This window comes from Carassius auratus, chromosome 10 (genome assembly GCF_003368295.1).
Source record: "Carassius auratus strain Wakin chromosome 10, ASM336829v1, whole genome shotgun sequence".
NCBI classification, from domain to species: Eukaryota; Metazoa; Chordata; class Actinopteri; order Cypriniformes; family Cyprinidae; genus Carassius; species Carassius auratus.
The window spans coordinates 14,276,908-14,292,755 of NC_039252.1; the positions used below are offsets into that span (position 1 = coordinate 14,276,908).

The 15,848-nt window shown below is 36.3% G+C and overlaps 3 protein-coding genes across 4 annotated transcripts; all 3 read right to left on the bottom strand.

The window, feature by feature from the left end:
* Positions 1 to 3,436: 3,436 nt before the first annotated feature.
* Positions 3,437 to 6,279, bottom strand: LOC113109958 (collagen alpha-1(XXVI) chain-like). The gene is made up of 3 exons (XM_026273882.1): positions 5,617 to 6,279; positions 3,737 to 3,859; positions 3,437 to 3,614 (listed from the first exon to the last, which is right to left on the bottom strand). Exons 1-3 carry the CDS (start codon positions 5,757 to 5,759, stop codon positions 3,452 to 3,454), a joined length of 429 nt encoding a protein of 142 aa, XP_026129667.1. The 5' UTR covers positions 5,760 to 6,279; the 3' UTR covers positions 3,437 to 3,451.
* LOC113109956 (B-cell CLL/lymphoma 7 protein family member B-A) lies at positions 5,620 to 10,001 on the bottom strand. 2 transcript variants are annotated; one of them, XM_026273881.1, is made up of 7 exons: positions 9,832 to 10,001; positions 9,130 to 9,205; positions 8,892 to 8,994; positions 8,605 to 8,778; positions 8,003 to 8,082; positions 7,539 to 7,667; positions 5,620 to 5,632 (listed from the first exon to the last, which is right to left on the bottom strand). In XM_026273881.1, the coding sequence occupies exons 1-6, from the start codon at positions 9,921 to 9,923 to the stop codon at positions 7,581 to 7,583; spliced, it is 612 nt and encodes a 203-aa protein (XP_026129666.1). In that variant the 5' UTR covers positions 9,924 to 10,001; the 3' UTR covers positions 5,620 to 5,632; positions 7,539 to 7,580. The 2 variants fall into 2 exon arrangements, with proteins under 2 accessions (XP_026129666.1, XP_026129665.1); XM_026273880.1 differs by lacking the exon at positions 5,620 to 5,632 and having other exon boundaries at positions 6,620 to 7,667.
* Positions 10,002 to 10,646: 645 nt separating this feature from the next.
* Positions 10,647 to 15,441, bottom strand: LOC113109959 (transducin beta-like protein 2). The gene is made up of 7 exons (XM_026273883.1): positions 14,986 to 15,441; positions 12,612 to 12,727; positions 12,307 to 12,491; positions 12,056 to 12,207; positions 11,825 to 11,951; positions 11,412 to 11,564; positions 10,647 to 11,191 (listed from the first exon to the last, which is right to left on the bottom strand). Exons 1-7 carry the CDS (start codon positions 15,116 to 15,118, stop codon positions 10,732 to 10,734), a joined length of 1,326 nt encoding a protein of 441 aa, XP_026129668.1. The 5' UTR covers positions 15,119 to 15,441; the 3' UTR covers positions 10,647 to 10,731.
* Between the last annotated feature and the right edge of the window lie 407 nt (positions 15,442 to 15,848).

Sequence of the window (15,848 nt, forward strand, 5' to 3'; positions counted from 1 at the left end):
AGATGAAGAGGAGGAACGGGCCTTAATATACAAGGAATGCATTGATGAACAAAACAAAGTTAACCTAGGGAGGGACAGCAAGATTTCTTTGTCTGGACTGCATTAACGAACAAACAACTTCATCACATTGGTATCTTTTAATACAAGGCACACAAATTTATGACACTGTACATTCCTGAAGGACAAAACATCACTAAAGTGGTATAACATGACCTCAACTAGTCACACAATTCTCAATAACTGTCAAACTGCGCTGAATAAACATTCAAAGCACAACTCCAGGGGAGCATGAATCAGTTTAAAAGTTTCTTATTGCATTTCTGTTTACATTCATGGCTGGATTGTTCACTCTTATAGTTGGCTTGTTCTTACAACCAAGCTTTGAATCCTGCCAGAAGACAACCGGGAAAGCACAAGTCTGTGTGGTACGACAGTGGTTTCAATTATAGTGATCGGTCAAATACCCACGGTTACCATTCAAAATTAGGAATTCTTATGGGCCGTTTAAAGCATAGTTGCAATTTCTTATAGTTAGAATTCCTAGTGTGAATAACAAAAAGTATTTTTATAAAATTTCTTCTTGCTATTCAACTCTTGCATTCAAATATTTGTGGTTTCTAATACAGCTGCCTCTGGAGCAAATTGGATAAGGTAAAATAATATTTGCTATGATCTCCCATTTACCAAGTAACAATAGAAGTTTAACCTGCTAATGTTTACTTCCACACTCCAAACCCAAAAATATAAAAAGGCCTATATCCAGTGAAATCAGACACAGCATTTTTCGTTAGGCCTCATTACACATGACAACTAGAAATGTTGGGATTTCACACGGATTGACTTTGACCTAACTTGAGCTATTTGACTGAGAGTCACAATCCAAATTCCAAAAATATGTTCTTAAATAAACCAAACACAGAGAAGCCAAGACCCGGGGGATTGACAGCTTCAGGCTAAAGCTATGAGCCCAATAGAGAAGGAATAAAGGAGTGGGAGGAAGGAGAAAGGGATGGGGAATGAAGATTTCCAATTTATTTACCATGTCAGAGATCATGGCGCCCTTGGATTTGACCCAAACTAAATCATCTGCATCTCACAGGGGATGATCTGAAAAGAGACACCGCAGACGGGCCAGCTTGTCTGCCTTTGGGCGGGGAGGAGGGGCCATCAAACCATCCCAATCCAGAAAAACATGGGAATGTGTGTCATGGGTAAATTATCCCCATTGGGATTAGAAAATATTGGACTCGTGTCCTCTACCACAACTAACTGTACTATGTCAAATTAATCAAAACGAATCAAAGCACCAACTCATTTCCTTAATTCAAAATATTTTCTTCCAGCTATTTATTTCAGTGTTAATTAAAAATGTATTTTCCCAATATATCTGAAGACCCAGAGCTGTGCCGGTTTAGATTATTATTATCTCTCTAGGATAATAGCAAAGTGAGTCAGTATAGTGAAAATATTCATGATGAGATCTTTATTACTCAAAATTACTTTTGATTTGAAATGTTAGCTATTGCAAATCTGAGCATGCTTTGTAGCACCGTCATAACACAGTTCTCCTGGTTAATGTAGAAACATGTTTATGCATTTACGTTTCTATTGTTTATATTGCGAGAAAGGAAATACATTCAGACGGGCATATAATTATGACACATTCACTTTGAGATTTCACACAGATGCTTGATTTCCACAGTCAGACCAGCTGTTGTCACTCACATCCTCACCCACACAATGAAATGTAAGGGATCTTTCCTTGTTGCTAAGAGATTTAAATGTAAAAAAAATAACCACCCACCAAGCCATGCCAAGTCAAATGTGAGTGGTGTTCGCTCGTGCAAATGTCTTGCTAGATGCTTGGCTGTTCTGGGTGGTCGCCAGGGCATTGCTATGTGGTTGCTAGGGTGTTCTGAGTGGTTGTTAGGGTATCCTATGTCGTTTTTTTATGGTTTCTGGCATACACAAGTCAAAAAAGGCCATCCGATAAATCTCTATACCTGGATGTTCTGGGTGGTTGCTAGGGCATTGTTAGGAGGTTGCTAGGGTGTTCTAAAGGTTTCTTGGGCAAACTAGAGGCAAAAAATTTGCTGTACAAAAATAAAACAACACAAATATTACCAAATATATCATTAAGAAGTTTATAAGTAACTTGTTTTTCTAAGAAACATTGCCCAACAGTAACACCAGCATAAAGATACTACGTTTACGTCTCTCTCGCTTCCCTGAACACATTGAGTTTAACTGACCTCCTAAAGTGAGTTTGGTGGAGTGGTGGGAGGGGGGTTGTTAAGAATGAATGAAAGTCAAGTGAGAGGAGGCAATGCCTCCATTGCAATATGACTGGATATGACTGGTTGTGTTTGGCTTTGATTGGTTCATGCGATTAATCCCGTGTTTGTGCATGTTCCACGTTTGCGAATCAGTCTAAATGATGAATATAAATGGCATTAATAGGGAGACTAATTAATTAAAAAAGAAAGCGAAACTCACCCCACTTAGATATAACCACTTTTACTTCAAAATAAGACGACTTGAAATTATCTGAAAACATGATCTGAGGGAGCTTTCAGTAAGTAATCAGCTTGGTGTAATTTAAAGTAAATATCCTTGTCTGTGACCAATATTTACCAAGCTTTGAAGACTGACGATGCTAAAAATTCAAATTAATTAAAAATTAATTATTGAAAACAACAAGTTGAACATATTTTCACAAAGATAATGTATTGTTTAACTTAGAATGCCTTGAGTTGTTATTTTTGGGATAAATGTAAAATGCTTAAAAACACTAACTTAATAAGATTAATAAAATACTGATTAAAATATTAATGTTTCTTTTTCTGATTGTGTAAGTAATGTTATTTAACTGAGAAAATGTGACTGGGATATGAATTTACATTAAACACCTGGGAGGCATCCTCATTTCAGATGGCTTGTTTACACAAGTGAGGCAAACCACAAAATCATTGTCGGTGTTTCTGAAATTGCATACTGGTTGAGTAGGTACCGTACTACATCTGAAATAGAACCTACTCTGTAACGTTAAAATAAGTAAATTATATATAGTATGAATATGGGTAGTATGAATGAAATTCAGATGTACTACATCCACTATGTTGTTACAGTCATGTGACCTACCAGCGTCAGTTACATTAGGCGCGTTCGACTTGAAGCAGCTTTTTGCTTCATGGCCATTCATATATCCTAATAGGAAAGTATTCGATTTTGGATGTAGCATATGTTTGGGTGTTCCAGTTGGTTGCTAAGGCATTGCAATCCAGTTTTCTAAGTGGTGTTTATGTGGGTGTTAGGGTCACAAGTCAAAAGATGCCAACCATAAAATCTCTTTGATAATTGTGCTATGTTTTGCTTGTCTTAGCAAACACCACTAATAAATGTCTATGTAATTGGCTCACATCATCAAAAAATTCCTTTGCCTTACAGTCATTCAAATGATTTGGTAATGCTTCAGTGAACTTGAGATCAGCAAAAAATGAGCTCCCTCACCCTCTCTGCAGTCTTCTCCATGGAATCCTGGACAGCATCGCCATTCCAGAGAAGTGATTTTCCTGTAGGTCACTCTGTACACAGGTCTCACCAGAGTTCTGTAGCTGGGAAAATATAGAGAGGCAAAACACACACAGAGTCTGTTAGCTGTCGTCCAAGTTAATGTAAGAGTGAATAGCGGAGTATAACCCCGTGTATACCATGAGATCATTTCTTTTCTTTGTACCTGATGAGGTTTGAACACGGTCCAGGCCATCGGCAACTCTGGAACAGTCGCTGCACAACGGTCTCTGTACCATTTTGTTTCTGGCATGAAACAATCTTCTGTACTGTGTACTGGCACCAGTTCCTTATTCATTCCATGTTGAATAAACAATAACAATGACAAAGACCAGACCAATCACAATACAGCAAAGTCAAGAATTAAACAGATTTTTTTTTTTTATCAATGGAGAAATTAATGCACAAATTAATTTGCTATCAGACAACAAGGAAATTAAATCATGGAAAATAAGTGATGTAAGTAGAGAGCTTGAGATTTCCTTTTTTTTTTTTTTTTTTTTTACAAAACTTAGATTGATGGCACTGCAAAGTAAACAGTTGTGTGGCTTCAATAGTTTTAGTGCCATAATGTTTTTTGTGAATCTCCTTCACTTCAAAAGTGAGATAAAATACAGTACAGTTGACTTCGAGTCCTCTGAGAGACCCTCTCAGTGGCACAACACAAGCATATCTTTTTTCTCTAACCGCAGGAGACCGATTTATGATTTATTCTCTCCTGACAATCATATAACACCCAGAAGAGTCTGACAGACATTCTTGAAGAGAACTAAAACAAAATCCAATGTGTGCCTGAATCTGCATGCTTTGTTTTCTAAACTCAATCTGGGAAACTTCCCTTCTGATACGTCTCAGATGATTCAGAGCAATCCCAGGATTGTGATCCTGTTCTGGTCGTTTAATTATCAAGTCATTTTTCTTAATTTTTTCTCAGGACAGACTGTGATTAGTTGTGACCGGACCACAGACACACAAGCTCCACATGTCTAGACTAAAGAGCTTAACCTCAACCACACGTAAGGCCATAACATTTTTTTGGCAAAATTAATGTTTCATTTTAAACATAAATACTTTTGGCTTTGGTTTGGTTTATGCTTTTTCTGGGAACATAATCAGGGGCCCACAGGATGCTTACCAGATGGGTTTGGGACAGACAGACAGACAGACTGGCAGATAAGAGAACCAGAAAGACAGACAGACAGACAGACAGACAGACAAGAGAACCAGACAGACAGACAGACAGACAGACAAGAGAACCAGACAGACATACAAGAGAACCAGGCAGACAGACAGACAGAGAGACAGACAGACAACCATACATGCAGACAGACAGAGAGTCAGACAGACAACAAGACAGACAGGCAGACAGACAGACAGACAGAAAAGATAGATAACCAGACAGACAGACAGACATAGACAGATAAGATAGATAGATGACCAGACAGACCGACATACAGACAGATAGATAACCAGACAGACAGACAGACAGATAGATAGATAACCAGACAGACAGACAGACAGATTGATAGATAACCAGACAGACAGACAGACATAGATAGATAGATAGATAGATAGATAGATAGATAGATAGATAGATAGATAGATAGATAGATAGATAACCAGACAGACTGACAGATAGATAACCAGACAGACAGTCAGACAGACAGACAGATAGATAGATAGATAGATAGATAGATAGATAGATAGATAGATAGATAGATAGATAGATAGAAAGATAAACTAGACAGACAGACCGATAGATAAAAAAAACAAATAGATATATGGAATGACAGACATAAAGACATACATATAGACACACACAGTTTCAAGAATGTTTTAAGCTTCAGAAATGTTGTTACACATGTAGAAAAGCTGCAAGCCACTAGAAATAAAATTCTGTTGAATTAGACAATTATAGAATTGTTTAACTATTCAATTTTTTTTCCGAGTTCATTTACCTTAATCAATAATTCTGCAATATAATAAGTCTTTAAATCAGTTCGATAAAGCTCTAGACATTCCAGCCGGTGACAGGTTTAACGTTACCTGCTGTGTGTGTTTGCTCCAGTGTTGTGTTCCGACACTGTGCGCTGCAGTCTCACTGGAACCGGATAAATAGCTGCCGAAGCTTTAAAAGCACGAAAGGAAAACATGAAAATACAAAGAAGTTTCCAAAATCCCTCACGCATGGTCCGACGTCTAAGAGCTCTTCCCTGATTCCCTGTGCTTTATCTGATGTTATCCTGCTCAGACGAGTAGAGTTCAACGCCTGAGGGAGTTATTGAGACCTGACGGGTGAGGACTGACTAGAGTAAAATACAATCCCTTCTTCTGGAGTAAAACACTGGCTATGTCTCATAACCTATTTGGTTGACTATCTAGTACCTACTACATCATAGTCAGCATTGCCAAAAATGCTTCAGGCTTCTATGTACTCTGTAATCCATATGCCAAAATCAATACAGGAAGTTCTAAAATACAACCAGAAGGGAAAATATGTATTTAGTTGATAACAGATATTTCAAACATACAATGATGATACGTGAGGACATATCAATATAGCCTAGATATATATTAATAAATAAATAAAAACAGCGAAAGTAATAACTATTTTTTACTGAGAATGGTGTTTCAGCGCCACGCGCAGGTCAAACATTGGGTAACAACACAGATACTGAATCTCCATACATTTTATGTTTGGATAATATTTTGAAATATTATTATAATTTAAATCAACAGTTTTCTATTTGAATAAATTAGTTCAAATTGACTTCACTAGTCAGTCTAATTTGATGTGATGTAATGCTGAACTTTTTAGCAGTCATTATTCCAGTCTTCAGTGTCACATGATCCTTCAGAAATCAAGAAACATTTCTTTATTATTAAGGTTGGTCTGCTTAATATTTTTGTAGAAACCGTAAAACATTTTTTGTTTTTGAATGTAATTACATTCTTCATCAAGAAAGCTTATTGGAAACGCCAATTTTTTCAACGGTGGCATACATTATTATTTGTAAAGAAAATTGATGAAAATAAATCTTGAAAATGGTCTTGAGATGTCTAAAATTTTAATGATATTTTCAGCAAATAACAATACGACGGCTTCATCAACTTCAGTGTGCCCACTAGACAACTGTGTAAAAAATAAAAGGTGGCATAAGAGGCAGACATTTTTAGGGGTGTCCTACAGCGACAAAAGAGTACATTTTCAATTCCTACAAACAAATGAGAGGAGGCAATACAGACCCTGAGACCAGAATCTACAAGCAGAAAATATAGATATCATATATAAATGTAAACTGAATTTGATTAAAGACATTCTTCATGTTGAATCATTGTTTTTATAAAAAGGCAATGGTGTGGTCTAATAAGCTTATTTGTGCATAAAGCGTGATGTGTTCAGTTATATTCCAAGTACCCTTATCATTTAACTCGTTATTTGACTTTGTTTTGGAGGACATTTTCTTCAATAATGGCTAAGCCTTCAGTCAACATTAAATTAGTTTATGGCTTTGTTTTAATAACAAGCATCACATTCTAATGACAATAAAATAAAACTATTATCATTGTAATAAATGTAACATAAATGTCAGCAAGAAGGGCTTAATAGAGATAATACATTCATTCATTTTCCATGTAAACAGTAATGTCTAGTTAATAGTCTTTTGGCTTTTTTTGGTTTTGGCCAATAAATGTTGAATTAATGCATCATTCATGTTATGTCGGAATTGGAGATAGCAATTCAGAGATTCTTCTATGAGATCTTCAGAAATCCTGACATGACCTGAACGGAAGCATACTGTGGGAGATATGAAGATGTTGTAATATGAAGATTTGTAAATGTTGCAAAGTGATCCCATTCGATAATAAATATAGTGCTTTTTTGATGTCTGGTCCATATTGTGTCTTTTGCAGCAGTTCTAGGAAGGTCAGTGATCAGTCTGGCTGATTGTCAATGCCCAGTGTACTGTGTGTGTGTGTGTGTGTGTGTTTGTGTGTGTGTGTGTGTGTTAGCTAAAAGTGGCCGCCTGGATGACCGAGACCTGCTCAATACAGATTCTTTTCAGTGGTGGGGCTCCACAACTGTCCTCATCCTCCTGTACTCAAAGTAAAAGGAACAATAAATTATTAATTAGTTATTAATTTCACTAGTACAATAGGTTTATTATAACAAATAAATATTACAAAATATATTATAAATACAAAATAAATATAGTAAAATAAAGAGCAAAAAGGGTTAAAAAATATATAAATTTTATATTTTAAATATTATATATAGGTATTTATGTATTTTTATGTTTCTGATATACACCACTACAATTTTTTTTTAAACTAATATGAATTTGAAAGAAAGCAAGGTTCACAGTCTAAGGCAGAGGAACTGTCCCAGCATTCATGCTTCGTTATGTAGAACCTCTGACTAGTTTTGTACCTGAGCAGTGAGGGGTAAAAGATCTTCTTTGATCAGTGTCGGCGGCTCATCTGCAATCTCACTTGACTGCAGCAGTGGCTCTAGAAAAAAAAAAAACCTTTTCATTTTTAAAAGTGGGTCAATTCAACTGACTGAACGATTTCGGTGACCTACCGTGAAATGTGTAGTTTTGGAGATACGAGCATAATGTATTTGTTCAGATCACAATCACATTGACACAAAGAGGGCAAACAACTCACTGTGAGATCTCAGGTTAATATGACTACAGTAAATATTTTAACCAAATTCATAAAATGACAAGCTTTATAAAACACCGGATATACCTTTGTAAATGTGTAATTTAAATAAATATCTAAATAATAATATTATACATAAATAATAAATAATGAAAATATTTAGTTATATAATATAATAAAATATAATGAATCCCTCAACTCAGAGGTTAACAAGAAAATATCTTAAAAATGCAATATATATATATATATATATATATATATATATATATATATATATATATATATTTTTTTTTTTTTAATGTAATTAATGAATCTATCAGTTATGAGATTTAAACTCTCATAAACTCTTAGAAAAAGAAATCTCACCTTCCATGATTTCCTGGCCGAGGGTGGGCGGTTGTGGGTCATCTGTAGGGTAGTCTAGACTCTGAGGTGCAGGGCTGACTGGCTCACTGGGCTGTGGACTGGAGTTGTTGCTGCTGTCTGCAGCTGCTTTATGCTGGTAGGAGTCTGACAGGGAACTTTGGTTGCTGTTCTCATCTTAGAAGGGAGGAGGCAACCAAAAGAAGATAAGAATTTGAGATGAAAGAAGGTAAACAATACAATTTTGGCAGAATTTGATTGAACTGTGCCTTTAAAATGCAAATGTTTACCTTGATAATCTAACAGTACAGAACAGGAGTTATCAGATGACTCCTCTGTTGGAAAATTTTTCCGTTGTATCTCTCCACCCACAGACACTTTGCTCTTGTCCTTCTAAAAGACATCAGGTTACAGATACAGTAAATATAGTGAAGGAAATCCTATACTTTATAGATGTTGATCTAATGTATAAAACTAACTCTCAAACAATTAAAACCAAGAGAAATCATCATATTAGATTTGTCATACCTCCTTTGTGTCCACTACAGGAACCCATTTAAATATTCTTAATGATGTATCTCCAACTGTGACCCATTTCTTCTCCCTGAAATAGAGGAATTGTGTAACAGGTTTCCCATAAACATGACTTAAAAGCTCTATCAAGTTTCCATGTTAAAAATGCAACCATGCAGAAAAAAGCACTTATCAAGTTTCCATTTGGAGAAAGTTTAAAGGCTCCTCTAAGAGCTGCTTTTTCGGGACATGTGGGATTACAAAGTCCATTTGTTGATGAGTTGAACTCTATCCAATATCCCCATTTATTTCAATCACAAAAGTGTTTAGTTTTTGCTGGGCTAAACCCTGAGAGAATGTGCTTTTTCTTGCACAGTAATTGAATAATAAACTTACAAGTATATATATATATATATATATATATATATATATATATATATATATATATATATATATATATACATTTTTGGGGGTTACTGGCAGACCTAAATATGCTTCATCAGAACATAAAGAAAGCTTTTAAAAGTCCTCTCTGGACCCGCCTCTTTTTGCCACTTGTCCCATGAGAAAACAAAGACAAGCCGTTGACATTGGCTGTCTCTTGTTTCAATCAAACGGCATCCTCTTATAAAACTCCTCCTCCTTTCCGACTGAAGTTTCTCTTTTGAAAAACATTTCTCTCTATTAAAGTATTGTGACGCTGCCCGTCATACTCACCATCTCCGTACTTTCTCGATAGCCGCCATCACTTTCTTAATGTCATCTTTAGCGCGGCTTCGGGTCTCCGCGCGGACCGAGCGACCCGACATTTCTGAATTTTATCAGTGCTCTTACTGGAATCGTGTCGGTCTCGCAGTCTGGCTTCGCTAATCTCGCATCGCGAGAACTCATGACTCCACTTTCCAGGGCTTCTTGACAGGTCCCACCTACTTATTGAGGGCACAGGTGGCTGTTGTGGATTTATTTCTTACGTTTTTGGTAACTTTATTGCCGCTAGTCACATATATCACTCAACGACCGATGGCCCAACCCATCTTGTAAAATGTGTACTTATTTTTAATCAAAATGCTTTAATATAATTTAAAAAGGTCAAAGTTAATTTCAAAATAAAAGTCTTTCAGATCTATTCTTATTTTTTAAATGAATTAAGATATTAAAATGTGTTGTGATTATTAAAGTTAATGTTGAATATTATATATGTTAATCGAGCGTAATACCAGCAATGTATAAGATAAAATGTGATAAAACCAAAACGCAAATGAGCTTTTTTGTTTGACATTTAGATAAAAAAAAGAATATACATATTTTTTTAATTGTTTATATCATATAATAAATAATAATGAATACAATCAACAGAAAAGTATATGTGTGTGTGTGTGTAAATAAAAGGGTGTTTCCATTTCAGTATGATTGTATTTTGCCTTTGTAGGACATATTTCCCCTTATTTCACCTTAAAAGCCACAAAGAGATGGCAGTAGAAAAATCGGTGAAAGAGGAACAAAAGTAATTGACAAATACTTAAAAGCACCCAATTTATTCAATAAAATCAGCATGCTAAATCAAATTAATTCTGCAACCAAAAACAGACTAAATTTCCAGTGAAATCAAATCAGCTTTTAGTTCTTTGTTGCATTCAGCACTGTGTCCAGAGCATTCTGAGCATCTGTGATCTGCTGCTGGAGTCTCTGTCTCACTCCATCGTTTGAGGCTTTCTTCAGCATGGTCTGCATGTCCTGGATGGCAGCACGGTAACCGACTGCATTATGAAAGACGCGAATGGCACGGTCCCCACTACTCACTAGGAAGCGATTGTTGATGTCAAACTTAAGGTCTGTTATCTCTTCACTGTGAACACCGTGAAACTCCTCCTCTAGTTCACCAGTGCTGGCACTGTACATAGCTATATCAAAACCATTTGATATGGCTACTACACGACCGTCAGGAGACAGGGCAATGCGGCTACCCTCGGACACCTGACATGGCACGGTCCGGAGCAAATATGGGTCCTGCTTTTTCTTATACTCCACATCAGTGTCCCACAGCTTCCACGTGCCGTCTTTGGACACAGTCACCATTCTGTAAATGGAAATGATTTAAATGTTATTAAATAAAGCTAAATCTAAATTTAACAGAATCTAAAAATAAAGTATCTGCTATAATAATACATGCTATAATAGTATTATTATATTATAGATTCACTTATATAACTTAGTTATGCATTTATGATTTTATTTATAGAAATATATTAATATTATTATATGTTTCTGATCAATAGTAAAAGATGAGATGATCTTGCCTCCGAGAGTCGTTGGAGAAATCAAAGGAGTAAACCCCAGCCGAATGTCCCTTAAGGTCAAATGCACGGGCGACCTCTTTGAACTCCCCTGATTTAGCAAAGCAAACCTCCCAAACCTTCACATCAGGGGTGAAGCCGCAGGAAGCAACAAACCTAATGAGAAGGAAAACAAATTGTTTTATTTAGATCTACATTATTACCACTGATGCGCCACATAAATCTTTGTATGACTCTTAGTGGTGCAAAGAGGTTTTCATCAAAGAAAGGAACACTTTTAACTACATTAAAAATGTCAATTCAGATTGTAATTGCTCCAAAAAACATTTCACTAACATTATAAGTGTATATATCAGTAAAAAAAAAAATACATATGATACGAGCCCTAGAGGTTCTGGAGGTTTCAGAAAACTCACCTTCCACACGGTGAGACAGCAACATGCGAGTTGGTCATCTGATTCGTGTTAATAGTAGCTAAAGCTTCTCCCTTTAGATCCCAGATCACAATGGTGGTGTCAACAGAGGCAGACATTATAAATTTGCCTGAAAACAGAATATACAATTACTATTTAAGTCTTCTGTAAGATTGCTTAGCCTATGTGTATCCCATTTAGTTTAGCTGCATTTAATTACTGGAGTTCACCGACCGGTCTCTGCAATTCCGATGTTGATAACGATCCCTTTGTGTTTCTGAGGGAAATCCTCTGGGGCAGCTTTGAAATTGAATGTCCCATCATCCTTTTTAATCATCTTATAGATGCGAATGGTCTCTCCATTATCCAGCCAAGTGATAAATGCTCTAGGGACAAACACGAACCAGTCAGAAGCAATAACAGTTACTGAAAACGGTTAGATTTAACCTAATTGAACTGCGGGTTATTAATGAAGCAGAACATACCGAGAGTCTGGGCTGAAGCGGACGAGTGTGGCATGGTCAAACTCAACGTTGGCCCGCAAGCACTTGTGATCTCGTTCCAGGAAGTCTTTCGTGCTCCAGATCCTGATGGTACGATCATCCGAGCAAGATGCAAGGTATTTGCCATTGCTACTAAAATCTAGGCAGGTGACATTACCACTGTGATTCTAAAAAGGAGAAATGAAACGCACAGAAAAGGGCTTTGAAGACAACATTTTGAAATGTCTTTACTGTAACAAGCCTTGACAGTAAATGTTTACTAGATCTGATATTTAAGCAGGAATCACCTTCAGACTAGAAGCCAGTAGCTTGTGTGAGAATGTGTGCTGCTGCGGTTTCTCCTTACGGGGGCGCTGTTGATGCTTCTGCTTTTTGGAAGAAGCTTTCGCTGCATTTTCCTCCACTGAAACATTATCCAGCAGTTTGATTGTGAACACTATGGAGTGAGTTTTGGTTCTTTATTACATGCGAGAAAATAAAAGATCTGAGAGAAAAAAAAAAGTTTGAGAGAAAAAGTTATCACACTGATAGCAAAAAAACATTTCATGAGAGAAAAAAGAATATTTGAGAGAAAAAGTTTTCATGCCAATAGCAAAAAATAATAATATTTGAGACTAAAAAAAGTTTTGAGATAAAGTATTTTGTCATAGAACATAAAAAAATATACATTTGAAATTTTTAAAATTATTTCTGAGAAAAAAAATCTCTCTCAAAATACTTTGAAAAAAACTCTCAAATATATATGTTTTGCTATCAGTGTGAAAATATTTTCTCTAAAAAAAAAAAGTGTTTCTCTCGAAACGCTTTTCTTTGCTCTTGATGCAATTTCTTGCTCTCGTGTCAGGATTTTGCTTTCACTGTGAGAATTGTGTCATGGGCGGGGCCACGTTCCTATTGGCCAGTCGGGTGAGCATCGTCTTGTCTTGGGAGTCGAACTGAATCATTACACCATTGTTCGGTTCACCTGCATAGATGCCGCCTCTGCCTTATGGATAGTTAAGTTGAGCAGTGAGCACGGACACTCCAATGTTTGGGTAAGATGATGACACACAGCTGGCTGAGCAAGTTCAGTATCACTGAAGATTAAACATTAAAAAATAGCACTCATTCATGAATGAACGTGTATTATATTATTTGCTTGCTAATCGCTAGTAAAGCTAACCAGCCATCATGCTAGGTAAACTTGCAAACTCACCTGGTTTATACTATGTTTAAATCAAATGCCAAATTCATGTTTTGATTTAGATAGTTTCACGCCTTATTTAGTGAGTAGTGAGCTAGTTTCTACCTTTGCACTTGCTAGCCTCAAAGCACCTGAAGAGTAACTGCTCTTACAACCTCCCGCACAACTTTCAACTAACGCTAGTATGCATGGAAGGTGGCAACCCTACAGCTAACGTTAGACAGTGATTGACATACCGTTTGAAAGATTTAAAAGAAAAAATAATTACCATGACAGTACAGGCACAAACATATTGGTGGGTTGCTAATGTAAGAGTTAGTCCTAGACCTGCAATTTACCTTGTCAGCTCTAGACCTCAGCTAGATGGTAAAAAATATTTAGAATAAGCCCCGTGTAGCTGAGTTTGCGAGCTATACATGCAGTGTAGCTAAACATGTGCAACAACCATACAAAGACTATTTTAAACAAAACTAGGTGGGACACTTTCAAACGGTATATCAATCACTGCTCACTACACACTAAATAAGGCGTGAAACTATCTAAATCAAAACATTAATTTGGCATTTGATTTAAACATAGTATAAACCAGGTGAGTTTGCAAGTTTACCTAGCATGATGGCTGGTTAGCTTTACTAGCAATTAGCAAGCAAATAATATAATACACATTCATTCATGAATATGAGTGCTATTTTTAATGTTTAATCTTCAGTGATACTGAACTTGCTCAGCCAGCTGTGTGTCATCATCTTACCCAAACATTGGAGTGTCCGTGCTCACTGCTCAACTTAACTATCCATAAGGCAGAGGCGGCATCTATGCAGGTGAACCGAACAATGGTGTAATGATTCAGTTCGACTCCCAAGACAAGACGATGCTCACCCGACTGGCCAATAGGAACGTGGCCCCGCCCATGACACAATTCTCACAGTGAAAGCAAAATCCTGACACGAGAGCAAGAAATTGCATCAAGAGCAAAGAAAAGCGTTTCGAGAGAAACACTTTTTTTTTTTTGAGAAAATATTTTCACACTGATAGCAAAAAATATATATTTGAGAGTTTTTTTTTTTCAAAGTATTTTGAGAGAGATTTTTTTCTCAGAAGTAATTTTTAAAATTTCAAATGTATATTTTTTTATGTTCTATGAGAAAATACTTTCTCTCAAAACTTTTTTTAGTCTCAAATATTATTATTTTTTGCTATTGGCATGAAAACTTTTTCTCTCAAATATTCTTTTTTCTCTCATGAAATGTTTTTTTGCTATCAGTGTGATAACTTTTTCTCTCAAACTTTTTTTTTTCTCTCAGATCTTTTATTTTCTCGCATGTAATAAAGACACATTTCTAACTCCATAGTACACATGACACAAAAATAGACTGCTTTAAAACATAAACATTGACTAATTTAAAATACCGCTACATTAGTGACAAGAACTCAACTTCAAAACTTGTTGGTAGGTGTGAGAGACATGCGTCGCTTACCCGGAGCACTGGTGTCTTTCTTCTGTTCGTTCTGCTCAGATAACTCGCCTTTCTGTCTGCTAACAGCCACGACCACCAACAAAACCAGCGCTCCTATCAGTAGTGATAGTGCAAAGATCGCTGCAAACTCCATTCTGGCGAGATCTATGCCACGTTTTCACTCCTGACAGAAGCAAGCAAACTCAGTCCCCGGCTGTGAAGCTGCAGATTTGTCTTTCTCTCTTTTCTGTAACTCGAGTCGCACTTAGTTCCACTTCACTCCAGTGAAACGCTGCAACACATAACCGTGATCTTCACTGACTATCCTTGTGCATCAAACTTCTCAGTCGTTACGCGACAGTCCCCTGTATTTGTATTTATATAAATTACGTGTAGGTAATGAAATCTTAAAATAGTCTATTTTATAATATAATTCATTATATTGTACAGAATCTAGTGACAAACGTTAACTCGCCACCGCGAGATTCTCTTCTTCCTTGTGGAGTGAATGACATCGGTGAAGTTCGCGCTGTTAGCGCCACTAGCGGTGTGGAGTACAGCAGAGCAGAACTTTAGACCGATGTTAAATTCTTTGTTTTTCTTTGCATTTAGACCGTGGATAATTAACGTGGACGTTTTTAACAACTAGATAATTAATATATTAGTAATATAATTTGTATAGGGTTTTTTTTTACCATACAAATCATGTAAAGCAACTTTACAGAAAATGAAGTTTCTACAATATTTAGTAGTCGCTTATCAGTGGTGACTCTCAGTTTATGTCCATATGGCAGACATTTTCGGCAAAAACTAATCAAGGACGTAGTCAAACAGACTAAGAACACTATTAAAAGGAATTATTATATGATGCAATCACACTTAAA

Excerpts from the sequence above, each read along its gene's own strand:
- LOC113109959 (XM_026273883.1), bottom strand. The coding sequence starts at position 15,118 with ATGGAGTTTGCAGCGATCTTTGCACTATCACTACTGATAGGAGCGCTG. Across the intron at positions 12,492-12,611 it reads TACTGGCTTCTAGTCTGAAG|AATCACAGTGGTAATGTCAC; the intron begins GTGATTCCTGCT and ends TCTCCTTTTTAG. Across the intron at positions 11,952-12,055 it reads CATCGGAATTGCAGAGACCG|GCAAATTTATAATGTCTGCC; the intron begins GTCGGTGAACTC and ends TTCTGTTTTCAG.
- LOC113109958 (XM_026273882.1), bottom strand. The coding sequence starts at position 5,759 with ATGCGTGAGGGATTTTGGAAACTTCTTTGTATTTTCATGTTTTCCTTT. Across the intron at positions 3,860-5,616 it reads GGAGCAAACACACACAGCAG|GAACTGGTGCCAGTACACAG; the intron begins GTAACGTTAAAC and ends GGAATGAATAAG. Across the intron at positions 3,615-3,736 it reads CCGTGTTCAAACCTCATCAG|CTACAGAACTCTGGTGAGAC; the intron begins GTACAAAGAAAA and ends ATATTTTCCCAG.
- LOC113109956 (XM_026273881.1), bottom strand. The coding sequence starts at position 9,923 with ATGTCGGGTCGCTCGGTCCGCGCGGAGACCCGAAGCCGCGCTAAAGAT. Across the intron at positions 9,206-9,831 it reads ATCGAGAAAGTACGGAGATG|GGAGAAGAAATGGGTCACAG; the intron begins GTGAGTATGACG and ends CCTCTATTTCAG. Across the intron at positions 8,995-9,129 it reads CTGTAGTGGACACAAAGGAG|AAGGACAAGAGCAAAGTGTC; the intron begins GTATGACAAATC and ends GATGTCTTTTAG.